General features: G+C 39.4%; 1 protein-coding gene across 2 annotated transcripts; it reads left to right on the top strand.

Moving 5' to 3' along the window:
* The first annotated feature begins 239 nt into the window (after window positions 1–239).
* FAM161A (FAM161 centrosomal protein A) lies at window positions 240–25493 on the top strand. Of its 2 annotated transcripts, XM_043603471.1 has the most exons (7): window positions 240–505; window positions 10440–10678; window positions 12649–13806; window positions 14162–14329; window positions 16345–16444; window positions 24322–24476; window positions 24916–25493. In XM_043603471.1, the coding sequence occupies exons 1-7, from the start codon at window positions 320–322 to the stop codon at window positions 25052–25054; spliced, it is 2145 nt and encodes a 714-aa protein (XP_043459406.1). In that variant the 5' UTR covers window positions 240–319; the 3' UTR covers window positions 25055–25493. The 2 variants fall into 2 exon arrangements, with proteins under 2 accessions (XP_043459406.1, XP_043459407.1); XM_043603472.1 differs by lacking the exon at window positions 14162–14329.
* Window positions 25494–27907: the final 2414 nt, after the last annotated feature.

The raw sequence follows: 27907 nt of genomic DNA, 5'->3' as shown, positions 1-27907 counted from the left end.
GGTTCACTGGTGTAATGTGAGAAGTGTGCATTTAGGCGGTGAAGCGCGAAGCTGGCGAAGAGGTGCCCTGTTCTGCCCGCCAACCCTCTAAACCTTCAAAGATTTACTACTCACTCCCACTATTCAGAGACGCTCGTCTCGGGTTTCCCGCAGCCAGAGGGGAGTTTGAAGGACTTTTGGCCCCTGGCGGTCCCTGTAGCGTCCCTAGTTACCGAGCCCTTAGTAACCGCCCGCCCCAAGGAGCCGCCCGGTTGCCGGAGGCCGCGCCAGCTTCCCCACTGCAGGCCCGCGCGGGCGCACAGGCCTCAGCGGGGAGGGAATGGCCGCCTCACACCCAGCGGCGAAGCTGGCGGCCTCCAGTCTCCAAACCCCGGTAAATCCCAGCACCGGAGCGCAGGTCGCCCAGTACGAACGCGAAGAACCTTTAGAGGCTCTGGGGGCGGAGGCCGTGGAGGAGGAGAAAGACGAAGAGGAGGAGAAGGCAGTGCGACCGGCGCGGGCGCGGGTAATGCGGGGGCGGGAGGTGGCGGGGGCTGGGCGTCCGCCTGGTGCAGGTGGGGGTTGGTTGGCGTTCGGGCAAGGTGAAGGACAAGCTGGGAAACGCGGCGCCCTGTCCAGCTCCTCCCTACACAGTAAATCTGGCCCGCCACCTTCTTTCTGCCCCTCCCCCCCCCCCCCCCCCCCCCCGGAAAATACTCTAAACTGAGGCGTTGGGAAATCTTTTAATTTTCACCGAAGAGGTTGTTGTAAAAATTTCTTGGAGAGCATTTACTTTATTTCTAGAGAGTACAAAGTACAGAAGTTGATTCCTTTTGCTCCAGCATCTGTTGGGCATAGTTATTTCTTTTTCTTTTCAACTTGGGGAAAACTGATGTCCGCAATAGCAGTTAACCCATATAACTCAGGTGAATCCGCTGTGCTGTCAGGTGTGTTTAATTGTCGCCTTAAAGCCTTGGTTATTAGTGCATTGTAACACTGCCCATGAGAGGCGGTGTTTAAAACCATTGAAGAGTTCAGTGGGCAGATCATATACAGATTAAAGTTAAGCATCCAGAGAAGCAAACACACCGAGAACACCGAGGTTCTAGTTTCCTAAACAACTCCTCAGGGTGAGACAGGCTTTTCACTGACCAATTTTCAGCGTCACATGTGTCCTGAACCTGCCCATCAGGTAGAGGGCCGAGTCTGCCATTTATTCTCTTCGCTTAAAAGACTGGAACATTGAATTTTAATTCTCATGTGCAGATATTAACTTCCTTACCCCCAATTAATGATTCTTAGCACTATTTGTCTAAAGATTCTCAGATACAAAACATTATGGCCTATGACTAATGAAAATCACTGGATATTTTGGAATTCTAACCTTTTTACACTAAAACTGTTAATAAGAAAATCTGGGGGCGCCTGGGTGGCTCAGTCAGTTGGGCGGCTGACTTCGGCTCAGGTCATGATCTCGTGGTCCGTGGGTTTGAGCCCCGCGTCGGGCTCTGTGCTGACAGCTCAGAGCCTGAAGCCTGTTTTGGATTCTGTGTCTCCCTCTCTCTGACCCTCCCCGGTTCATGCTCTGTCTCTCTCTGTCTCAAAAATAAATAAACGTTAAAAAAATAATAAAAAATAAAATGTTTAAAAAAAAAAAAGAAAATCTGTAGCAACATCTTTTATGGTCAGTATTTCACCGACAGATAAACTACTTGAGGTGTAAAGTAAAGCAGATTAAGACCCTGAACAAGAACCAGCGTCAGAGTCCTGGGAACAGTTTCACTCATGATAAAGTTTCCCCACAACACAAATCTCAGTAGCCAGCAAAGGGAGCAAAGTGATGGAGGGAAAAGATTTGAATAGAGGAAAAGGATTGGGAGTCGGATTAGGATCCATTCTCTGCCATTTGCTAAGTGATATTACGATGTAACTTACTTTCTTGTATGTAAAAAAACTATAATATCTCTTTTGTCTCACCAGGATATTAGAACCAAATGAGAAAATGTGTGTCATAGCTAAAGAATGATTTATGTAAATTTGTATTAATAATAACAACTGCCGGTGAGACTGTCATTTGAACAACTTGCCCAAAGATTAAATTCTCCTTTGGCTTGCTGTGGTATAGGAATCAGTCATTTCTGTAGTTGCAGGTATACTTCCTGTGCCCATATTGGGCTCTGAGGCCAGTTCTCTGAATCTAGCTTCAGTTGGAGATAGCACTTCATAGGCCCTGTTATGTGATTGATGATGACATGGGTAAAACAATATTCTTTAATTCACATTTAACCTTTTTCAAAAAATATCAAGCAGTTATTAAGTGCTAGTCACTGACTACTTGGTTGTGAATGAAACAGACATAGATCACATTGTCACAAATACAAAACGAATAGTCAAATGATTATAAGATGAGAAATACCAGCTAAGAAATGAACAGGCTTCTATGATTAAAAAAAGAAGTAGCCGGGCACCTGCTTCTGCTTAAATGAGTTAACATTTAAGTTGATGCCTGGTAGATGAGAAAGAGCAACGATTTGAAGAGTAGGGGCAGAAAAAGCACTCATTCCAGGCAGAGGGAACAGCGTGTGCAGATGCCCTGAGACTGAAAGAGAAAGAGCTTTGTGTGATTAAGGATCTGAAAAGAGAGAGTGGGAGACGGGAGGGGAGCTGAGAGGAGAGGAGAGGCAAGGAGAGATGAGGTTGGAGAGTTTAGCTGGGCCTGATCATTCAGGGCCTTTTAGACCAAGATAAGTTTAGTGTTTATTGTTGGTACAGCAGGATGTCCTATGAGACTTAAGAGATCTGGCATGTTTCTTTTTACATTTTTAAAAGATGACTTGGTGGCTTTGTGGAGAATGATTGGAGACTTTGACAAAACAGAAGTAAGGGATTGGTTAGGAGGCTGTTGTAGTGATTTAGGGGCCAAAGGTGGTAGCTTGGACCTAGGCCAGGGGACATGGCAAGAAGTGGACAGATTTCTCTAGAATGGATAGGATTTAGTGTTAGATCGGATGTGAAAGCTAAGGAAGAGGAAGAAATCAAGAATGCTCATTCCCAGGTTTCTGGTTTGACCAGGTGTATAAAAAGGAATGCCATTATTTAATTGGGGATAACTGGAGAGGAATAGGTGTACAGGCTGGGTGGGAACTGGGATTTCCTTGATTCTGAGATGCCTATGAAACTACCAAGTGGAAATGTGTAGGAAGCAATTGGGCCTATGAAACCATAGTCCTGGGGTCTGCACTATAGATTTCTGTCTGGGAGTTTTCAGCATTTTAAAGACAATGGGAATGGATGAAGTCACTAAAGCAGAGAGTACAGAGAAAGAAGAGAAGGGGCCTAGTATAGAACTCTTAAGAACCTAGCATTTAAGTGGTGTCTGGGTGGCTCAGTCAGTTCAGCATCCAAGTGGCTCAGGTCATGATATTACGGTTTGTGACTTCGAGCCCTGCATCAGGCTCTGTGCTGACAGCCTAGAGCCTGGAGCCTGTTTTGGATTCTAAGTCTCCCTCTCTCTCTGCCCCTCAGAGAGAGAGAGAGGGACAGAGTGCCACCAGGGGAGGGGCAAATGCACGTTCCCTAAGGTGACACAGAGACTTTCAGTCCCTCCTCCCTTTGTTCTTTGGCACATACTCACTGTAAAGCCTGTGAAAATAAGCCCATGAAATGGAGAAGGGAAAAAGAACCATGAAGTGAAGTGAAGGTTTGGGACTCCATTGTGGGGGAGGGTTCGCACATATTTTCGATAGGTTGTAAACCTACTGTTAACTAGACAGCTCAGCTTTTATTTGGTATTTCTGAAAATGAATCATCTCCCTTCTCACAAGCCTACTTAAAAAAAAAAAAAAATATATATATATATATGTTAAGGAGCACCTGGGTGGCTCAGTCCGTCACGCATCTGACTCTTCATTTCAGCTCAGGTCATGATCTCAACGATTCGCACTGACAGCGCAGAGCCTGTTTGGGATTCTCTCTCTCTCACTGTCTCACTCTGCCCCTTCCCTGCTCATGCTCTCTCTCTCTCAAATAAATCAGACTTTGTATAAAACAACAACAACAACAAAAATATATGTGTGTATATATATATATATATATATATTTTTTTTTTTTTTTTTTTAAACAAGGGTGCCTGGGTGGCTCAGTTGATTAAGCCTCCGACTCTCTTGATTTGGATTCAGGTCATAATCTCACAGTTTGGTGAGTTCGAGCCCCTCACTGGGCTCTGCGCTGACAGCATAGAGCCTGCTTGGGATTCTCTCTCCCCCTCTCTCTCCCCCTCCCCCGACTCATGCTGTCTCTGCCTCTCTCAAAATAAATAAATAAACTTAAAAAAAAAAAAAAAGAACTTAGCATTTGATAGGTAGAGAAAAGGGGGGCAAAAGAGATTAAGGACCAGCTACAGTGGTCAACAAGGTGTGCAAGTTTCCTATTCATTGGCTTTGGTGATGAGGGAAAGGGTTAAATGCTGCTAAGGGAAGGGAAATTTCATCCCTGAAACAGGAGCGAAGGAGAAAAAGGGCACAAAAGTGGGCAGTTTTGTAGGTGGGAAGATGAGTGAACTTCCCTCTGATGGTTTCTGTCCTCTTAAAGAAATAGAAGACTTATCATGGGTAGTTGGGGGCTGGGTGTGAGAGTAGTAGAAGAGCAAGGGAAAGAAAGGTAAGCAGTATTGCTGGGGGAGGACAATTGCTGGAGTATTGCTCCAGGAGTATGTGTGGAGGTGCCAGGCACATCAAGTATCCATTAGAAATTGTCCACTTTTACTCTAGTATTAGTATTCACAAAACCTTCATTTTATTTTTTTAAGTTACATTTTAATTATGGAAGTAATACATGAACACGTTCTCCTTTTAAAATTTCAGCTACAGGGGCACCAGGTTGGCTCATTCGGTGGAGCATCCAACTCTTGATCTTAGGGTTGTGAGTTCGAGCCCCATGTTTGGTGTAGAGATTACTTAAAAATAAAATTTTTTTCAGGTTTATTTATTTATTTATTTATTTTGAGAGAGAGAGCACATGCAAGCAGGGGAGGGGCAGAGAGAGACTGAAGAGTGAGAGAATCCCAAGCAGGCTTCACATCGGCAGTGGCAGCAGGGAGCCCAATGTGGGGCTTGAACCCACGAACCACAAGATCTGGACCTGAGCTGAAACCAAAAGTTGGATGCTTAACTGACTGAACCACCCAGGTGCCCCCAAAATAATATCTTAAAAAATATGTCTATCAAATGCTACAAATAAGGTGTAGGCCCTTTTAACACCTCTCCCCCCAAAAAGAAAATCTGACCACCCCAACCCCCATTAGTAGCTACTATTTTAAAACTGATGTATAGTTGGGGCACCTGGGGTGGCTCAGTCAGGCATCTGACTTCAGCTTAGGTCATGTTCTCACGGTTCATGGTTTGAGCCCTGGGTCGGGCTCTGTGCTGACAGCTCAGAACCTGGAGCCTGCTTTGGATTCTGTGTCTCCCTCTCTCTGGCCCTCCCTTGCTCACGCTCTGTCTCCCTCTGTCAAAATAAACATTAAAAAAATTAAAAAATAAAACTGGATGTAGAGTCTTTTGGGCTTTCTCCTATCTCCTATGTACATATTATTTTAATATATGGTCACATTTAAAAAAAATGTTTTTAATGTTTATTTATTTTTGAGACAGAGAGAGACAGAGCATGAATGGGGGAGGGTCAAAGAGAGAGGGAGACACAGCATCCAAAACAGGTTCCAGGCTGTGAGCTGTTAGCACAGAGCCCGACGCGGGGCTCAAGCTCACAGACGGTGAGATCCTGACCTGAGCTGAAGTCGGAGGCTCAACCAACTGAGCCACCCAGGCGCCCCTATATGGTCACGTTTTATTTATACATATTGTTCTGCAGCTTGCTTTTTCTCTTACATTTACTGGGGGGTTTATCCATGTTAGCATATATAGATCTACCTTATCCCTTAGAAATCTTTTCAGTGCAAAAAAGTTTTTAAGTAAAAATTCCGGAACTGCAGATGATACTAGATAGAATTATAGCACAAAAATAATTGACAGTGCTAGTTACTAATGAAGCAACATGTGCTACAAGGAGTCATCATCTAAATAGGTCAAGCCAATCTAGGGAAGATTATCCTCTAATCTGGTGGCTGCTGCATGTACAACATTCCATAGAAAGCTGAACAATTAAAGGGAAAGGGTACTATTTTAGGTTCTTGGAAAATAATGTCCTTGGCCTAGGTTATTTGACGTACTAAATATTTTCTCTATACCAAATATTGTATGGAGATGATTAGAAGTTGCTTATTAACCATTCATCTGTTTTTGTCTTAAAATTTTTTTAATGTTTATTTATTTTTGAGAGAGAGAGAGAGACAGTGTGAGCTGGGAAAGGGGTGGAGAGAGGAGACATAGATCCAAAGCAGGCTCCAGGCTCTGAGCTGTCAGCACAGAGCCCGATGCGGGGCTCAAACTCATGGACTGTGAGATGGTGGTCTGAGCCAAAGTCCGATGCTTAACCTACTGAACCACCCAGTCGCCCCACCATTTGTCTGTTTTAGATAAAATGTTTTGAGATCAGTTTATCTGAAAAGTTTGAAGTATTAAGCTGAAATGGAGTGGATAGTATGCCAAAGTCAATGCCTAAGTATACTTTGTAGAGATTACTTTGTAGAGATTACGGTTCCATCTTGTTAGAAGCTAGTTAATCCTTCTATAATTTTTCAAATAGTTTTTCCAGGTCCAAATACATTTTATCCTTTTTGTGAAAATGATTCTTATAAGGCCTCCTTTTAAGGCACGTTCTAAAAGAATGAATGAAGAGCACAAGGATGTTTTTGCCTAAAAATAGTTCTTTGGAATATTGATTGTAGTCTTTGGAAAATAAGCCCTTTCCTTAATGTGGATTAGAATATAACTCTTTAGGGCAGCCAGTATTTCTTCAAATGATTCAGTCCTATGTGAGGGAATACCTGTCTTCCCTCTGTGTAAACTTAACTTTTTTTTTAGCTTATATTCATTCATCCAACAAATATTTCTTGAGTATCTGCCATTGGCCAAATACTTTTCTAGACATTGGGAACACAGCCACAAACAAAACAGATAAATCATTGCCTTTGTGATACTTATTTTTTGGTAGGGAGGCAAGGTATATGGTACTCAAATAAGCAACTTCATGTAGATGTCAGTTGGAGGTGAATATTTATGACAAAAATAAAGCAGAAAAGGGAGGCCGACAATGAGTGGGGATGGGGTGGGGGGGAGAGGTTGTAATTTCAAATAGGGTAGTCAGTGAAATCTTGTTAAGAAGATGACATTTCATTAACACCTGAAGGTGTGAGCAAGTGGGCTGTGCAAATACCTGAAGGAAGAGCATCCCAGGGAGAAGGAACACCAAGTGCAAAGGTCCTGAGGTGATTTTGCTGATTCTGTGAACATTGGAAAAACTGCAAACTGGAGTCAGTTACCGCTGCTAGAATGAACTGCTGGTAGGGAGACTCAGCAGACAGAGAACTAACAGAAAGGGATACAGTCCCTTCTTCCTCCTCCAGCTTTGCAGTTTCCCTCTAGTCTTATTTACTTATTTATTTTTTTAGAGTCTACTGGGGAACAGCTGGCAAAGCAGAAACATTCTTTGTGGAGTCCCATCCCCAGCATCACATAACAGGGTATAGAATTCTGGGTGGCATTGGAGCCAAGAAACAATAGTTTTAACACCTGGCACATCTATTTTATGTATCATAAAACTGATAGTGCCCATGTCACAGAAGTGCAGAACCTAGGCTTGGATGAGAATTCTGACACCGTGCCTATAATCTTTCTCCCAAGGCATGATAAAACTGAAGTTATTTAACTTCCATACAACTGTTTCTTATTGAAGGATTATAGGGGGGCTGAAACCAGGTGACCAGTGAGTGGTTTAGGAGCCAGTAGTTAGATGAGAAGTGGGAACCATTTCCTGCTTACCCTAACCTCCGTTTTCAGGCTTTGTCCCCAAAACTGCTTTATGCATTTTACTCCCCTCTTATCCTGCACTTTGCTCCCCACCATGTCACCTACCCCTGCTGCTTTGGCTAATGTCATTTAACTTCATCTGGAATTCCCCTTTCCTTTTTCCCCCTTCACTGTCCACAGATTTGGGATTGAATACCAGCTCTGCTACTTCCTAGCTGTGTGACTGCAGGCAGGTCACCTAACACCTCTGAGCCTTGGTTTCCTTGAGATCATACTACCTGCTAGTTGCATTGCCACAGGGTATAATAATATACAATGAATGTTCTAGCACTGTGCCTCAGATTTCTTTGTCTTTCACTGCTTCCTTGGTCTCTGGCACACTTTGTCCTCATCCAACTTTATGTCTCCAGTCTGGCTCACCTCTGCAAATTCTGCCTCTTCTTTCCCCCTAGTCAGAATTAGGCATTCTTTCTGTGAGCTTTCATGGTGTCTTATAGAGTGACATACATGGTGACTCTTCTGTCTCCCTGTTCAACTGAACAGGAGTCAAGAGTTCTGTCTGTCTCATTCAGTCTGCTATTGATTTGTGTACATGTCCTCTGGTAAACTAGCCAGAAGCTTCTCTAAGGTAGAGTTTTTATCTGATTTGTATCTTTAGCAGCCAGCTGAATGCTGGTTGTCTCCAAAAAGTTAATGAATGAGGAAATTAACAAAGTTCTCATCCCCACAGCTAAGTAATGGTGAGGAGCACATACAGAAACAGCAGAAGATATCAGAAAACTCTCTTACTTGAGTTGTAGGGCATATATAAAGCAATTCTCTGAGTCATAAATTCGTTGGTAATGAATTTCTGCTTACCAATTCTTTCAAAGAAAACTTGTTTTCCTTCATTTGTTTTAGGTTACCCCAAGTGGTACAGCACTGGCCTCTTGTATACTGTTTTTAGTCCATTAAAAAAAAGCCCATACCTATAACTATTTGTAGACAGCTGATTTTATGAATTTTTCTGTTGGGAGAAGCTACTCGCTTTTCTAGAATCTTATCAGATTTGATCTATAGTTTTCTATGGCAAACCTGCTTTTTTCACTTTCAGTCTATTTCATGCTCTGGGTTAAATTTAAAACCATGATCAGCAGTCTTTTATGCATAGCATCATAAATAATTTCACCTGTATCTCAACTGAGAAATATTAAAATTATTTTCTTTACAGAGAAAATGGGGTTTTACCTTTTTAGTTGTTGAAGTTAAAGAACTTTGGAAGGTGTGTGAAAAGAGTGAGGGAGGAAGACCAGTCAGACCCTTCTAGGCATGACCTGTATATAGCATAGCTGTGCTATGTGTAGTTATGATACTATACTGCTCTTGTTCTCTTGTCACTCTGACAGTCCCTGTCACCCATGGGAGCTATTGCTTTTGTTGCCCACAGAAGTTGCTGTTCTGATGGTCTCTCCTACCCGCCCCCCACTTCCTGTTTTGTCCTGAGGCATATAGGTGTCCTTCTCTCTGGCTCCTTAGTGAACCAATGAGAAGTTCCCTCCATTCCCCTGTCCTCATTCTCTCATTTCCCTGACTTTTCCCTTTCCCTATCTTTTCTCCAAAGGCACACCCTCAGGGCCAACACTGTAGGAGCCCAGCTAGGGAAGGGTTTGGGGCTGTTTTGGCTGGTTTGCAGCAGGAAGAACTGTTTTTCTTCATCTCATTTAGTTGGTTAAGCATCAGACTCTTGATTTGGGCTCAGGTCATGAGAAGTGGGAATGAACCATTTCCTGCTTACCCTAACCTCTCTTTCCAGGCTTCTGATCCTGTGAGATCGAGTCCCACATCAGTTCCGTGTTGAGCGTGGAGCCTGCTTAGGATGCTCTCTCTTTCTCCCTCTGCTCCTCTCCCCTGCTCACATGCTCTCTCTCTTTCTAAAAAACAAAAATAAATAAAGGACTTTCCTTGAGAAAAAAAAAAGTATAATTCAGAAGGAGGTTGTTTATAAAGGATGGTTTGGTTCTATTCTATTATCGTATATGAGTTAGTACATGACCTGGGAATCTAACCATCATTTATAAAATGAATTAAATAGCATTTATTTTCTGGCAATTTGATATCTATCTATCTCATTCTTTTTTTTTTTTAATGATTATTTATTTTGAGAGAGAGAGTGCGTGTGAATGAGCAGGGGAGGGGCAGAGAGAGAGGGAGAGAGAGAATCCCAAGTAGGCTCCACGCTGTCAGCATAGAGCCTGACTCAGGACCAGATCCCACGACTCTGAGATTATGACCTGAGCTGAGATCAAGGGTCAGATGCTTAATTGACTTAGCCACCCAGGTGCCCCTCTTTCTCATTCTTAATAAAATGTCATTAGGGGAAAATGTACATAGCCCACAAGTAACTTAGAATCCATTATATGTATGTAGCCCACAAGTAACATATAACCTAATTAAGTGTACACTTTAAGAAGCAGCATTGGGAATTGGTGTCATTTTAATTTGTCTTTCAATTCGAAATACCATGTAACAGGTTTTTTTTTTTTTCCTTCCTACCAGACTAATATTAACACTAACATTTCCGAGGTGGATGGACAAACACATATAAGTGGTGAGGACTTTGTGGACTTCTCTGATGTTTACCACTCTAATGAAGACTATTTTAGGAAACTAGAAGAGCTGAAAGCTGCCCACTTGGAAACTATGGCAAAATTAGAGAAAATGTACCAGAATAAATTAAATTTAAAGGAAGTTCAGCCAGTGATCATCAGGGAAGAAGCTTCTAGTGTCTCTTCCAGGTAAGTTTGTACATGTATTATTTGTGGGCTGTAAAATGTATACTTAAAAGTGCAGAACAAAACTATCTCAGAATATCTTCTCTCTACTGTCCCTTTGTACTTTTAATGATATACAAAGGTTGGATTTTATTCAAAATGTGTAATGGCTTATCCACCAATGGCTTCTTGTTTTGAGAGTCATTTGGTGGTCATTTAGTCTTTTCTCTCTGACCTGCCACTCACAAAACTGTAGCTATGTATCAAAATATTTAGTCTGGCCATTTTTAAATGATAAAAATTAAAATTTAATTTTAAAAGCCGTTTACAGTATGTGGATTAACATGAGATCATTAAAAATACAAAGTACGACTCTGCTCTCTCTCTCTTTATCCCCCTCCCCTTAATATCTCAAGAGTATACTTTTCACTTTAATAAACTTTCCAGCTTCTGGTACTTAAAAAAAGTTATATATGTATGTATATATATATATATATATATACACACATATATATACACACACATATATGTATATATATATACACACACATATATATGTATATATATTTATAATATGTATGTGTATATCTGTGTGTGTGTGTATAAATATAAAGTACAAAGTGTTCAGATCTAAGATATAAATCTTACTCAGGTTTTCAAAATAGTCTGTAATTCCTGGACCCATTTCTACTGTAAACTCTCTTGTTTTGAAACTTGAGGCAAGTCTCTTAACTCATCCAGTTGGTCAGTGCTAATTGTGCATCTCCCGTGTGCCAGGCGTTGCCTGGCCCCTGAGGAGCCAAAATCGCTCAAAGAACTAGCTGAGAACCAAAAATTACAATACAACATGATGTAACAGTGTTATAGAGACAGAAGAAGAAACAATTGATTATGTTATGGTGTTGGTAGAGGGATGCAGGCAGGAATTTTCTACAGAACTGTCATATCTAAGTTCAGTCTTAAAGGAGGCATAGCTGTAGCAGATGCGGGAAGCCAGGAGTGGGCTTCTAGGCAACAGAAACCATGTGTGCAGAGGCGTGGCAGCATGAGAAATCACGGTGTGTGTGAAGAACTTCATGTGATTGGATATAACTTAAGATTAGAAACTGGAGGGGCACCTGGGTGGCTCAGTTGGTTGTGTCCAGCTTCAGGTCAGGTCATGATCTCGCGCTTTCTGAGTTGGAGTCCTGCATCGGGCTCTGTACTGACAGCTCAGAGCCTGGAGCCTCCTTCAGATTTTGTGTGTCCCTCTCTCTCTGCCCCTCCCCTGCTTGTACTCTGTCTCTCGCTCTGGAAAATAAAATAAACATTAAGAAAAAATGTTTGGAAACTGGAAGTAGAGAGAAGCAAGAGGTGAAACGGAAAGGCAGACAGCGGCTAGTCTTGAAGGGCTTTATAATCTAGACTTGACTTTGTTACAATGACAAATCATAGAAAAGTTTCAAGAAGCGGAGTGACATGATTATATGTATGTTTTAAGATGGTGACTCTGGAAAACGTGTAGAGAATGGAATAAAGTTTACACCCAAGGAGCCTCTGCTGTCTCAGGTTCCCCTGTAATGTGAGGGAGTTGAATTTTAGATAATTTATAGGCATCTCTTAACTCTATTCTAAATAAAAGTGATAATTAGAAGCCTTATCTATAGGCTCTTATCTTCTAACTGATTATACCTTGATCTTAGAAAATATATAGTGCACAGGATGCCTGACTGGCTCAGTTGGTTAAGCGTCCGACTTCAGCTCAGGTCATGATCTTGCAGTTCACAAGTTCGAGCCCTGCGTCTGGCTCTGTACTGACAGCTCAGAGCCTGGAGCCTGCTTCGGATTCCGTGTCTCCCTCTCTCTCTGCCTCTCTCCCACTCATATTCTCTCTCTCAAAATTAAACATTTAAAAAATTTTGTTTTAAATTAAAAAACAGAAAATATCTAGTTCTTAATTTGTATATTTGGTCACATGCAACTGAGAGCATAATCTAATTATTCTTCTCATTTAGGTCTGAATCAGAAAAGAACTATCACCATATCTCATTAATGACATCCTTTTCAGAGCCTGATTTAGGGCAATGTTCCTCCTTGATTATGTCTTCCTCTGAAGATGAGTTGCCCAACTTAGAAAAAGAGTGTCCTGAGAAAAAGAGAGTGATGAGCTATGCTAAAGAACTGATCAACAACATGTGGACAAACTTCTCTGTTGAAGATTATATTCAGTGTGGACATGCTGACTTCCCAGTTGAAAAAACAAAGAAGAAACCAAGAGAATGGGTACCAAAGGTTACAGTACCTGAACCTTTTCAGATGATGATTAGGGAACAGAGGAAAAAAGAAGCAAACATGAAATCTAAGCCAGATATTGAAATGGTACACCAACTGCTCAAAAAACAAGAGGAGGAATCAGAGTGTAAGAAAAAATTCCGAGCCAATCCAGTTCCTGCATTTGTCTTTTTCCCCCTTTATCATGACATAGTCAAGCAAAATGAAGAACGCAGGAGATATATGAAGGAGAAAAACAAAGAAGCTCTTTTGGCCTCACAAAAGCCATTTAAGTTTATCGCAAGGGAGGAACAGAAGCAAGCAATCCGGGATAAGCAGATGAGAGACTTGTTTAAGTCTAAAAAGAAAACAAATCGATTTAAGGCCAGACCTATACCTCGGTCTACTTATGGTTCGGTTACCAATGGAAAGTTAGAAGAAGAGCCGTATAGAAACATTAGGATGCAACTGAGAGCCCAAGAGCTTTTACAGAATTCATCCCCTCTGCCTCGCAGATCAGGTCACAGAAGTTGTGCTGCAAGGAAGCTCAAGGGTCCTGAGCAGGCTGAAAAGTTGAAGTGTAAACACAACTTTAGGTGGCAAACTGCTGATTTTGAAGACCTTCCCGAGAGATATCAGAAACACCTCTCGAAACAGAAGTTTTCAAAATTCCTAACTGTCTGTAAACCATCTGATCTTCACGCAGCCTCCAATGCATCCACTCAGAGAGAGAAAATTTTGGCAGACGTTGCAGCAGATGAAGAACATTTAAAAGAAACACGGGCTTATCTGTCTCCAAGGCACAAGTCACCAGCAAGAAGTGCAAGTGCAAAGCCTGTGCCTTGTAACCGCAACCCTCCAATGCCCACAGTGTCTTCCAGAGGAAGAGAACAAGCCACAAGGTAAATAACTAGGATATCGTACCAGCTGACTCGCGGTTGCTAAAATCGTGTTTGCAACTCTGTTGATTTTATGTTGGTGAATTTGAAAATGTGAAAAAATTATATTTGGTGATATATTTTACCGTATAATATAGAGTATTTTGCCAGAGGGTGTTCTGCTAAGAAATGAATGTATTTTGTATTTTATGAATCTTTGGGGATAGAAAAGGTTAGCCTGTTGATTTCTAGTTTTGCAAGTCAGAGCCTTCACAAAAGGTTGCCTTTTTTCAACCTTTGAATTTTCCTGTGTTAAATTTTTGCTAAACAGCATTCTCACTGGCTTAAAGTGAATTAAGCCTTAGTTTGTTGCCCTCAGGAGATCACTTGAGGAAAAGAAAATGTTGGAAGAAGAGAGAAGTCGGATCCTAACTAAGCAGAAGCAAAGGATGAAAGAATTGCAGAAACTCCTGATGACCCGGGCTAAGGCTTATGACTCACATCAAAGTTTAGCTCAAATGTCTAAATCCAGAGTCATGTCTCTCAGGTATCATAAAAGAATCCTGAACCTCCAGATCACCGGTTTTCAAACTTTCTTTCAGTGGATACGATATATGAACAGATTGATTAGTATTTTAGTTTCCGGATTAAGTTGCCATCGGTTACTTAAATTCAACGTACACACATTCTCATTCACACTCACCTCATGGTGAGAACCACCATATGTACTCACCTCATGGTAAGGACCATAAAGCCATATTGATGAATTGAAACATTTCATATTGATTGTGGCCATAGTTCATAGATACTAACATAATTTTATGTTAGTATCTAATCTTTTTTTATACTTTTTTTTATACTTTATACTTTTTTTTTTTTTTTTTTAAGTAGGTTCCATGTCCATTGTTGGGCTTGAACATGATACAACCCTGAGATCAAGGGTCGTATGCTCTACTGATTGAGGTAGCCAGGTGCTCCTTCTTTATACTATTTTTGATTGCACAGTACAATATTGAGAAAAATCTTTTTTTTAAGTTTTTAATTTTAATTTCAGTAAACATAGAAAAATTTTGATTCACACAAAGCTCTTTTTTAATAGCTTGCCATGTAATCTAAGAATATTCTTCAATAAATAAATATGTCACAGAGCTTTGTTCTGAGGTCTGCGTGAAATCTAATATCACAAATTAACACGTGTGTATAAATGTTTAGTGGTGTGTATTGCATTCCGTTGCAGTTTGAATATAAATAAATAAAAATATTTGCAGAACCCCTTCACGAACACTGGAATTCTGCAGCACAAAGTTTGAAAACCAGTGTTCCAGAGGAACATTTTTATGTAAAAATGTTCATGTTTAAGTAGGAAAATATCTCCCCCTAGTCTGGGTAAGTAATATGATTAATTAATTTTTAATCTGATTTATAAGTACCCCCCAAATTATATTTGCGTTTATTTTTTATATTTTATTTATTTTATGATTTTTATTTTAGAGAGAGAGTGCAGGAGTGGGGAAGAGAGGCAGAGAGAAAGAATTCTAAGCAGGCTTCAGATTCAGCGCAGAGCCCAATGCAGGACTCGATCCCACAACCCTGGGATCATGACTTGAGCTTAAATCAAGAGTCAGACACTCAACCGACTAAGCCATACAGGCACCCCTGTATTTGCTTTTAATTATGAGTATTCCTTTTTAATTGTAAATTTTTATTTATAATAATAATTATATTCTTTTATAATGTATATTATGTTTATATCCCTTATAATATATATCAGTGTAATTCAGTGATAGAGGGAGCTTAATTTGATAAACTTGAGCAATAATTTTTAGAAATATACTGTTCACCCTAAGAAAGTAAACTGGATTTTTCATAATACCAATCTTGTGTATAATTAAGCATAATTAGCATTTTATAGTACAATTATTTTCTCTAATCCATGAAATCTTATTATCTTGGTAAAGTTAGTATATTTTACATAGAGGAAATAGCATAATTTAGTTCATTATAGGATCTTATCCAAGTAGTAAGTACATTTATTGTGGATTTATGTATTTTGCTTCCTTTTTTCTATATGTTCTATTCCCATAGTCCCCATTTCTCCCCTGACCTGCTCCCATTTAATTCACTCTGCCACCGATTTATAGGAGATCTCACTTATGAGGAAAAAGAAGGAGCAAGGTCTTGTTTTTCAGAGGAAATTCCTTAAAGAAAAGATATCTAATTTGAACTAAATTTTCTTGTTCTTTTTCACTTACAAATGAGATAAGAGGGTGTTCATTCATCTCTTCAGGCCAGTTTGAAGCATTTTAATACATAATTTTTAAAAAATCTTGAAGATTTCAGAAACATCAGAGTATCCAGATTGTTCCCAGTATGTAAAGGTGTGTTCTCACAACCTAGGATTTTTATTCTGCAGTCCATAAAAATTTACCAGTCTAGGAAAGGAATTGTGGTAAACTGTAAGCTGTGCTCATAATTTAACTTCTGATCTGTCGTCTAAGCTAAATGTTATATGTGCAAGTTATTATTTCTTTTTAAAATGCTGTTCCTTTTATTTGATTTTAGAAAGAGTGAAAAGGAAAGGATGAGAGAATACCAACGAGAACTAGAAGAGAGAGAAGAAAAATTAAAAAACAGGCCGCTACTATTTGAAAGAGTTGCTCAGGTTGTGTTTGTTGGAATTTAAGAGCTACTGTCAGCCTTTTTTTTTTTTTAATTTAGCATCTCTAGCTCCTAATTTACAGTCCATTTTTTTTATATGTTGTATACAATTTATTGAGACATATTGTTTCTGTGACAGCTTCATCAAATCAGTCAAGTAAGTTTTTGCTCAAATCTGAGCATTGAATCTTGTTGATAAGACATGTCAGCTTGATAACATGCTGCTAATCCAGTCGTATTCAAAATGTTTCACAGCCTGTTTTTCATGGCTGGTCTTTTCTTTTTAATACCAACTTAGCCGGATATTAAGGTGAGCCTTCATGATACGATTTGTAAGTCTTTGAAGAATTAAAAAATGAAACAAAATGCTAATGGAATCAGATTTATTTCTGCCAGTTTCTTTTCCAGTTTCATTGAGATATAATTGACTTAGAGCACTGTATAAATTTAAGGTGTACAACGTAGTGAGTTGGTATACATATATTGCAAAATGATTACTACCACAAGTTCAGTTAATAACCATCACTTCATGTAGTCACCAAACTTTTAGGATTTACTAAGATCTAAACTTTTAGGGGTTACTCTCTTGGCAGCTTTTTAAAAAATATATATATTTTTAAAGTTTATTTATTTTTGAGAGAGAGTGAGAGAGTGTGTGTGAACAGGGGAGAGGGTGAGAGAGAGGCGGGGACAGAGGATCCGAAGTGGGCACTGTGATGACAGCAGAGAGCCTGATGCAGGGCTCGAACTCACAAACTGCGAAATCCTGACCTGAGGTGAAGTTGGAAGCCTAACAGATTGAACCACCCAGGTGCCCCTCTTAGCATCTTATACCTTAGCATACATACCATACAGTGGTATTAACAGAGTCATCATGTTGTACATTACATTCCCAGTACTTATTTATCTTGAAACTAGAGGTTTATACCTTTGACCACTTTTATCCAACTCCCTTGGTAACCACAGATCTGATCTGTTTTTCTATGAGTTTCTTCTGTTTTCGCTTTTAGATTCCACATATAGTGAGATCATACAGAATTTGTCTTCCTCTGATTTATTTCATTTAGCATAAAGTCCTCAAAGTCCATCTATATCGTTGCATATGGCAGGATTTCCCTTTTTGTGGCTGAATAGTATTCCACTGCATATATACCACATTTTCTTTATCCATTAATCTTTTGATGGACACTTATTTTGTTTCCATATCTTGGCTATTGTAAATAGTAATGCATTGAATGTGAGGGCACAGGTAATCTCTTTAACATGGTGATTTTGTTTCCTTCAAATAAATACCCAGAAGTTGGACATTGCTGGATTCTATCATATTTCTATTTCTATCTTATTTATTTTAATGTTTATTTATGGGGCGCCTGGGTGGGCAGTCGGTTAAGCGTCCAACTTCAGCCAGGTCACGATCTCATGGTCCGTGAGTTCGAGCCCCGCGTCAGGCTCTGGGCTGATGGCTCAGAGCCTGGAGCCTGTTTCCCATTCTGTGTCTCCCTCTCTCTCTGCCCCTCCCCTGTTCATGCTCTGTCTCTCTCTGTCCCAAAAAAAAATAAATAAACGTTGAAAAAAAAATAATCTATTAATGTTTATTTATGTATTTTTGAGAGAGTGAGAGAGAGCAGGGGAGGGGCAGAGAGAGAGGGAGACAGAGAATCCCAAGCAAGCTCTGCATGGTCAGTGCAGAGTCTGACATGGGGCTTGAACCCACAAACTACAAGGTCATGATCTGAGCTGAGGTCAAGAATCGGACATTCAGCGAACTGAGCCACCCAGGTGCCCCTCATATTTCTATTTTTAATTTTTTCAGGAACCTCTGTACTGTTTTCCATTTACAGTCCTACCAACAGTACACAAGGGTTCCCTTTTCTCTACCTCCTCACTAGCATTTGTTATCTCTTGTCTTTTTGATATAGCCATTGTGGACAGGTGTGAGGTAGTATCTCATTGTGGTTTTGATTAGTATTTCTCTGATGACTAGTGATGTTGAGCATCTTTTCATATATCTGTTGGCCATTTGAATATCTTCTTTGGAACAATATTCGGATCATTTGCCCATTTTAAATTGGATTATTTGTTTTTTTGCTGTTGACTTGTATGAGTTCTTTATATATTTTGAATGTTAACCCCTTTCAGATAAATGATATGCAGATATTTTTTCCATTCAGTACATTGCCTTTTCATTTTGTTGATTTTTTTTTTAAGTGAGTCTGTAATTTTCATTCTTACCTACAATTACTGAAAGCACTTCCTTTTCACTGGAAAAATAATTAGATCGTATGGACAATGAACCCTGATTTTACTAAATTTGTACTCGGTTTTATAATCTCTCCCTAAAAAATATTTGTCAATTTCACATCCCTCTCAAAAGGGAGGTGTTCTAATGGGTGACATAGCTTAACAATAGACAGAATCACTGGAAGTTACAGGTGTCGTGAATTTCAACCTGTTACATTTGGAGCTTCCTGTTAGCATTATAGGACTCTTCTTCTCAGTGACTCACTGAGGACAGAGACATGTATTGTAACTGAATTTACACATTACAGCCTCTCAAAGTTATGGGAACCCTTTACTTACAGATTTGTATATAATTTTATGTAATGCTTTTCATTTTAAGGTGTGGGTTTTTTTTTTTTAAATCTTAGTTTCAACTTGGAAAAATCATCATAAGCTGTTCTATTTAGCATAAAGTGATTGACTTTTAGCTCCTAAAATAGTTATTTCCAGCTCCCAGCTGCAGGTTTTTATGTCTGTTTGTCTGGTGGCTCTGTCTACAGAGATTTCCCACAGGTATCTTACATTCATCTTGCCTGAAAGTAGATCTTCCCCTTTGATTTCCTATTTTTATTGGACCATAGTTTTGGTGATTGGGAACCACTTTGCCTCCCTCTTTCAGTTGCTACTGAGAGACCTGGAAAGTTTTCTTCCTAAATAATATTTGGACCTGCCTTTCTCCATTCCCGATGGTGAAATGCTAGGTGAAATCTCTGTTGTCTCCTGTGTGAGTTATTGTAATGGTTTGATTCATTTTCCTGCCTTGCTCTTTGCAAAGCCATCCATTATATCTTCACTTTACTATCCCCGTTCCCTTGCCAAATCTTAACCCTGAATATGTAGTAAATAACCTCTGATAACGATGATGATCATCCATTTTCACTGATTCCACTCGTTCTCATTTTCAGTGAATGGTATCAAGAGATCTTGGGGCACCTGGTGGTTCAGTGGGTTAAGTGGCTAACTCTCTCTTGGTTTTGGCTCAGGTCATGTTCTCCTGGTTTGTGAGTTTGAGCCCTGCATCAGGCTCTGCACTTAAGTGTGGAGGCTGCTTGGGATTCTCTCTTCCCTCTCTCTCTGACCTTCCCCTGCTTGTGCCCTCTCCCCCTCTCAAAATAAACTTTAAAAAACTAAAAAAAAAAAAGAAAGAAAGAAATCTTGTCACTGACTTCTTCAAACAATATTACAAAGTGGGTATTCCTTTTTGGAAAGTTTATTTATTTTTGAGAGAGAGAGATGCAAGCAGGGGAGGGGCAGAGAGAGAGAGAGGGAGACCCAAGATCCAAAGCAGGCTCCACGCTGTCAGCACAGAACCTGATGTGGGGCTCGAACTCACAAACTGTGAGATCATGGCCTGAGCCAGTCAGAGGCTTTGGCCTCCCAAAGTGGCTATTCCTATATTACAGAGGAAAAAGCTGAAGTTCAAAGAATGTAAGTAGTAAGATTCATAGTTAGTAATGGAACTAGGGTTGGACCCAAGTCAATCCTTCCAAGCACTTAACACTAAGCTGTCCTGCTTTCTCCCAGAAGATAACCCCATGAATCTTAGCATGTATGGATCCTCTACTTTCTGATCCCTGTTAACCTCTAAAGAGGTTAACTAGTTTCTTTCAGAAACTTTTCTTTCAGATCATACCAGACTACTAGTTTCAAACTTGAAATCTTTGTTGATGCTGTTTCTGAACACTCTTAGAGCTTCTTCCTATTTTTCCTCCTGATCTTTCAAGTCTTCCTATAAAATAACTTCTTGAATTGTTTCCCAGGTTGGATTGAGTACCCTTTCCTCTGTTTTTTTTTTTTTTTATTACCCTCAGCATACCTCTGTCTTTGCTCCTGCTACATTGTGTGGGAAATTATCTGTTTCAGGATCTCTCTTCCCTTCTAGCTAGTTACTTTTGAAGGTTGTGGTCAAATCTTTGTATTTCCAGCACCCAGCACCTAGGAGAACATGTGGCACAGAGATGTTAAGCATTTGTTGAACCAAAACTGAACTGTCATGATCAAATTAGCCAAATACTCATTTTGGGGGGGGCGGGGGTATTATTAGCCCAGGCTGCGAGCACTGCCCTGACCTATTAGTGATGAGTCTCAGCGTGAGTAAGCCGTTTTGCCATGCTTTGAATTCCCAGTTTCTAAGCACAGAGAAAATGAGGCAAAGTAAGTAGTCATGTGAAATTAAACCCATGAAGAAGTTTTAAATGTTGAAAACATAGGTCAGTTTCATAGCTGATGCTACTTCCGCCGCTTCTGGCCCTAACATATGCTGTTCCCTTTGTCCAAAACACTTTCCTGTGTCTATACCCACTACCTTCCATGAGGACTTGTTACAAAATAAGTATTCAGTAATTAAAAAAATGACATAATTGATATACATGAAACTTATGGTTATGAAAAATAAGTACTTTCCCCCCTTCAAATGAGGGCACTGATTTGTAGACAAACTCATCATTGCATGTTATTTTGGTTTCCTATAGAAGAAACACTAGTTTTCTTTTGCAGTATTTGGTAGTAAAATAAAATAATCATAGTTATTTTAATTGCTCCTTTTATTTCATTGTCTATAATTCTTTTGCATGGTGAAATGCAAGGAAGAAATGTTTATTTCAAAATTTATTTTTTTTAATGTTTTTATTTATTTTTGAGACAGAGACAGAGCATGAGCAGGGGGAGGGGCAGAGAGAGAGGGAGACACAGAATCTGAAGCAGACTCCAGGCTCTGAGCTGTCGGTGCAGAGCCCGACACGCGGCTCGAACTCATAGACTGCGAGATCATGACCGAGCTGAAGTCAGACGCTCAATGTACTGAGCCACCCAGGCGCCCCAGAAATGTTTGTTTCAATTAAGAATAATTATACACTAGGGGTGCCTGGGTGGCTCAGTCGGTTAATTGACTCTTGGTTTCAGCTCAGGTCATGATCTCGTGGTTCATGAGTTGGAGCCCCACGTTGGGCTCTACGCTGGCGGTGTGGACCCTGCTTGGGATTCTTTCTCTTTCCCTCTCTCTGCTTTTCCCCTGTTCTCTCTCTCTCCCTGTCTCTCAAAATAAGTAAATAAACTTAAAAAATTTTTTAAAGAATAATTATACACTATTCACCATGATATAAAATATTAAAAGGTAATTAATTCTATATATAGAGTGACTGGCAGTGACTCACCATTGCTTTGGTTTTGTTAACATAAATTAGTACAATTTTTTTCTCGCAGCCTGTTTTGCTGTGACTTTTGCTGCTAATTAACAGCTGTTATTTCATAAATTCACTCACAACTTTATGCATTATCCCCTTATTAGGGCTAATTGTGGTCTTGCTGCTGTTGAGTTATTCTCTAGCAGAGTAAGCCTATGATCCAATACAGAACAAACCGTGTTGTCCTGTTTCTTGGAAATCACAGGGTTTATTAACTGAGTAGATGTTAAATTCTAAGCCAAATTCAAATGAAGACTTATGAGTACTAACTTTGGTATCATTTTAATATCTCTTATATTTAATTTGTTTAGATCAGCATACACTGTTCTTAATGCATTTAAAGTTAGGTCTGGGGTTTCCTTATTCTGCTTTACATTCTTGGGGGCATAGTTCTTATCTTCTCACTTTGCCATGACTTTCAGTTCCTTGAGGCTTGTCTGTTGATATTCATAGCCTCTGAATGCATTTTTATTTACTTTTCCAAAAATTGTTGCTAATCATAGTGGGTGGATTTAGTAGTGCTTTTTCAGTTTTTCAGAGCATCAGGAAATCACTGGTGGTAGTTTATCCATTGTAATCGGTCTTTGCTATTTTGGTTTCTCCCACGGAACACTAGACGCCATGTTCCCTCATTATGCTGGAGTCCGTAGATTAGGCAAATCAATACTGACACCTGCATTGCTGAAGTCAGGTTTAAGCCACCTTCAAACTCCAGGATGACCACTATTACTTAGAGAAAGCAGCATGGTGGAGTGAAACAGACCTAGGAACTGGTCAAGAGACTTGGTTCTATCACTCAGTATCCTTGTGACCTTAAGCAAACTGCTTAACCTTAGTGGGGGTGGAGGGAGTGTCTTAATTTCTTTGTTTGTTATATTTGGGGGTAAGACTGGGTACTCCCCCACACTCTTTCCAATATGGGATGCCACTGGGCCACTGGAACTAGTGTATTCCTAGTCACCTTGCTTTAGTTGGAGGTCCAGATGGCAATTTTTTCCTTTCCTTTCCTTTTCTTTTCTTTTCTTTTCTTTTCTTTTCTTTTCTTTTCTTTTCTTTTCTTTTCTTTTCTTGAGAGAAAGCATGGGTAAGGGGGGAGAGAGAGAGAAACAGAGAGAGAATCTCAAGTAGGCTCCACGCTCTCAGTCCAGAGCCTGACACAAGGCTCCAACCCACAAACCGTGAGATCATGACCTGAGCTGAAACCAAGAGTCAGTTGCTTAACTGACTGAACCACCCAGGCACCCCCCAGATGGCAATTCTTGGCCCTATACTAGTTCATATCCGCTCATAGGAGGTAAAAGTTGACTAAAACTGAGGCACTAGTGTGAACCCCAATCATCTTGTGACCCTGGAAAGCCTGTGGTCTCAGGAACTGTGATGCTTCCTAACTTGCTTCAGGTATGAGAGGGTCGTCTTAGCTCAGCTCCACGGGTCCCAAAGCCAGGAAACAACATTCTGGAGATTTGAACACAGATCAGAATTCTTATCCTTCTTGCTGTGTCCATTGCTTCCTCCAGAGTAAAGACAAGAACGGTGATGATTTTATCATCTTTGAGGGATTAGAGATATGGCATGTAAAGAGTAGAAATTACAGGAGGTACATAAAATGAAAGAAACCTCTGACAACTATCATGAACTTCTTTTCTTCCTGATTTTTCCAGATATCCTTGAACATAAAAGCCTATTTTTAAAAATATATAAAACAGGTATAGTGTAAAGAATAACTATAGGTCAAAATTCATGTGGCTACCACCCAGGTTAACAAATAGAACGTTGCCAGCACCCCAGAAACCTTGTGTGCCCTTCCCAGATCAAAACCCTCCCCCAGTCCCCTGGAGGTAACCACCCATTGTAACTTCTGAGATAAGCATTTCCTTGTTTTTGTCATTACTGTTGTTGTGTTTTTGTGTTTGTTTTTGCAGTTTTACCTTCCTATGTATCTATCCCTACAAGTATAGTTTAGTTTTGCCTGTTTTGGAACTTTATGTAAATTAATCATACGTTCTGTATGTATTGTCTAGTGGCTTACTTCTTTTGCTTAGTATTATGTTTGTGAGATCAATCCATGTTGTCATGGACAACTAGAGTTCACTCATCGTCATTGCTTTATTTTACTCTGTTGTGTGAATAGACCACTATTTAGCCATCCCGTTATTGATAGGTATTTGGGTTGTTTCTGGTTTGGGGTTGTTACAAACTATATTATCTGGAACGTTTTTTGTACATGTCTTTTGGGGCACATCTGTAGGACTTTCTCTGGGAATATGCCTGCAAGTGGGTTTGCTCGTCAGAGGGTCTGCCTGTTTCCAGCCAACTGTGATTATTGAATTTAATTTTCATTGGAGCTTTTAACCCATACATCTTTAATGGAAATTTAAAGTCTTTTGTTCTCATCTAAAAAGGTTTGTCTTTCCTATAGAAAAATGCAAGAATGGCAGCAGAAAAGCATTATTCTAACACCCTAAAAGCAGTAGGACTATCTGATGAGTTTGTTTCAAAGAAAGGCCAAAGTAGAAAAATATTTGAGTACTTCAGCAATCAAGAGATGAAAAGTTTCACTGAAGATAAAGAAAGGTAACATATATAAGATGTCTAAATGGTTTACCTTTGAAATAATTCTTACCTACTGGAAAGCATAAAACTGTTCTGTATTTTTAAAAGATCTCTTAACCTAACATATGTGAATTGTTGTAAAACATGGATATTTTAACATTTGACACATTCAGAACATTACATGGTGATGAGGTATCTTGTTTTTAAAGCAGAATAATTTAAATTCTGACTGACATAAATAATGAAAATAGTTAAGATGCTTTCAAATGGAGTTTTGAGAGTCAATCAAGGTTTGAAATAAGTTAGTTCCCAGTTGACACTTTTATAGAGTTTTCTTGATAAATCGGAGTTCGTACACTTGAGGAAGACTGACTACTTGATGGCATACATTGCAAAGAGTTTGTTGACCTTTAAACCAAATCATTTTTCCTGTGAAAGATTGATACATTTCTTCCTCCAGCCTTAATGAAGAAGAAAAAATAGAAGAAGGAGAGAATGGGAAAGAAAATTATTTTATTGATACCAACAGCCAGGATTCTTACAAGGAAAAAGAGGAAGCTGATGAAGAGAGTGGAGAGGAGAAATCTGTCAAGGAGTAACATGGAATCAGTAGGGTCTCCTGTCTGAGCCCCTGCAGTCAATTACAGTCTTGGGCATTAGCATCCATGCTCGTGGTGTTCAGAACATCAGTGGGAACCTTGTGATATGTACAGGGCTCTTGAGCAAAGTCATGTATAGCCTGAAAAGGCCAAATCCAGCCAAATGAATGGTTTTTGGGTCAGTTAGAGTAAAGCTTTGGCTATTCAGGTTTTTTAATCGCTACATATAGTCTGTGTGTAACTTTGATCTCACTTGTATTTTTAAAAAGCATTTGAGAATCACAGCTGTCACAAACTGATTAGTTATAAAAATATATGTTACTTGCTTATATGGGGTGGAAAAAAATGGCTTAGCATTGAGAGCAGAGAGAAGTATTGGCTTTTGGTGATTTGAAAACATTTTTCTCGGAAGCCTGAATCAATAAATATCTTAAAATTACACTATTTGCCCATTCTTTTCCTCTGCAATACATCTCACAAAATGAATCCTCACACTTGTTTTACTGGGTATTTTAAGTCTTATCTGAGCCATTTTTTTTAAAATAATAAAATACAGAAAAAATACATACTTGCAAATTTGCATACATTTCTGCACTGAGAGTTTGCTGTTAAATTATCCACACTATATCATTACTTTTTATTTTTATCCCTAGTCTTATTCCAAATTATTTTTGATGTGTAAATTATTGGAAAAGTTTTTATATCAGGTATTTTTTTAATTCTGTGTATTATGATGGAAATAATTGTAAGCTTCTGAGTTATAATCTTAATTGAAGGTAAATATCAACCCTGTTGTGTATATGATGAAATTGTGCATAATAACTTGTTCAAGGAAAATCTCCAAAGAAATTCATGTTTAACTCTTTTTTATTTTATTATTAAAAAAATAATTTTTTAAATGTCTTATTTATTTTTGAGAGAGCACAGTCAGGGAGGGGCAGAGACAAGGGGACAGAGGATCTGAAGTGGGCTCTGTGCTGACAGCAGCGAACCAGATGTGGGGCTTGAACTCACGAACCTTGAGATCATGACCTGAGCCGAAGTAGGACGCCCAACTGACTAAGCCACCCAGGTAACCCCAGATTTTAAAAAAAAAAAATTTTTTAATGTTTATTTATTTCTGAGACAGAGAGAGACAGAGCATGAGTGGGGGAGGGGCAGAGAGAGAGAGGGAGACACAGAATCCGAAACAGGCTCCAGGCTCTGAGCTGTCAGCACAGATCCCAACGTGGGGCTTGAACTCACAGATCGCAAGATCATGTTCTGAGCCGAAGCCGAATGCTCAACCAACTGAGCCATCCAGGCGCCCCAAGGTACCCCCAGATTTAACTCTAATACTTGACCCAGTTGTTCTCAAATTTATATACACAATTGCAGACATATTTTGTCTTTCTGTAATTATGGTAACTTGAGTTTATGAATCTATCATTTTTCCTCTCTAAGCAAATTTTTGTTTTAAAACTTCAAACCAGACATAAAGATGTGATAGGATAAGACATTTTCTTTTCTAAAAACAACCTCCTTTAAAGAGGATGAACTAGGGGCGCCTGCATGGCTCAGTGAGTAAAGCTTCCGACTTTGGCTCAGGTCATGATCTTGCACTCTGTGAGTTCAAGCCCTGTGTCAGGCTTTGCGCTGGCAGCTCAGAGCCTGGAGCCTGCTTCAAATTCTGTCTCCTTCTCTCTCTGCCCCTCCCTGACTCATGCTGTGTCTCTCTGTCTCTCTCTCTCTCTCTGTCTGTCTCTCTTTCAAAATTAAACATTAAAAAAAAATTTTTTTTTAAAGATGAACTAATTAAGGTGTATAGAATAGCAGTGATTCCCAACTGGAAATTTATGCTTTTAATTAAGAAATAAAGTGATTTTTCTCAAGGGCACATGTTTACTTATAATCCCTTTCCTATCATTTGTTCCAAAACTATTTGTCACTATAATTAGATTGTAAACTCTTTGAGAGTTGGCACCATTTTAAAATTCATTTTGTATTCCTTTAATATTTTGTACAGGATTGTGCATATGGTAAGCACTTAATAAAGGCTTGAATAAGTAGATGAATATGGTTTTTAATTATAATTATTTTGGCATGAGTACACAAGGGATTTAAAGCATCTCCCTTCTAATTTATTGAAAGCCTGTGAAACACAATCCACATGTTGTAATATTTAAAACATGACTTGCTTCCAAGGATTTTCTCCTCATTCTGTCCCTTCTCAGTTTCATGGGGACACTGTGGGACTTGGTTTTAGTACCAATGTTCAGCTTTCTTTTCTTTAAAAATGGGAATAATGTCTATTTGGGTAGCTGTAGGAGGGACTGGATGAAATCATGTATGGAAAAAGCTCTTTGGAAACCAGGCTACTCAAATGATAATGTCAGAAGACAGAATATTCCTGAATAAACTTTTAACTTTAACTAACCATACTTTTATTTCAACTAGCTACAAAATGATTTAAGTATTGTATTAGAAATGATGTTTGGGGGTGCCTGTCTGGCTCAGTCAGTGGAACGTGCAACTGTTGATCTCAGGGTACGAGTTTGAGTCCCATGTTGGGTGTGGAGATGACTAAAAACAAATAAACTTGAAAAAAAAATGTTTGAGCCATTTTTGTAAAGACAGTAGTCTGGTAAACATGGAGCCAAACTTAAAAGACACTGACAGTTTCAAATCTGTCTGTAAAATCACAATTTTTCTTTTAGAAGACATCAAATTGATAGCTGCTGGAAGATTTCTTTAGTGTGTGGCATTACACAGTGATGGGCACAAATCAGTCTTTAAAAGTATATATATATATAAATTTTGTTTGTTTATTTTTGAGAGAGAGCAGGGGAGGGGCAGAGAGAGAGGGAGACAGAA

Source organism: Prionailurus bengalensis, chromosome A3 (assembly GCF_016509475.1).
Source record: "Prionailurus bengalensis isolate Pbe53 chromosome A3, Fcat_Pben_1.1_paternal_pri, whole genome shotgun sequence".
NCBI lineage: Eukaryota > Metazoa > Chordata > Mammalia > Carnivora > Felidae > Prionailurus > Prionailurus bengalensis.
Note: the sequence above shows the minus strand (reverse complement) of the source record. Positions and strands in the feature narration are given on the sequence as shown.

Excerpts from the sequence above, each read along its gene's own strand:
- FAM161A (XM_043603471.1), top strand. The coding sequence starts at position 320 with ATGGCCGCCTCACACCCAGCGGCGAAGCTGGCGGCCTCCAGTCTCCAA. Across the intron at positions 506-10,439 it reads TGCGACCGGCGCGGGCGCGG|ACTAATATTAACACTAACAT; the intron begins GTAATGCGGGGG and ends CCTTCCTACCAG. Across the intron at positions 14,330-16,344 it reads TCCAGAGTCATGTCTCTCAG|AAAGAGTGAAAAGGAAAGGA; the intron begins GTATCATAAAAG and ends ATTTGATTTTAG.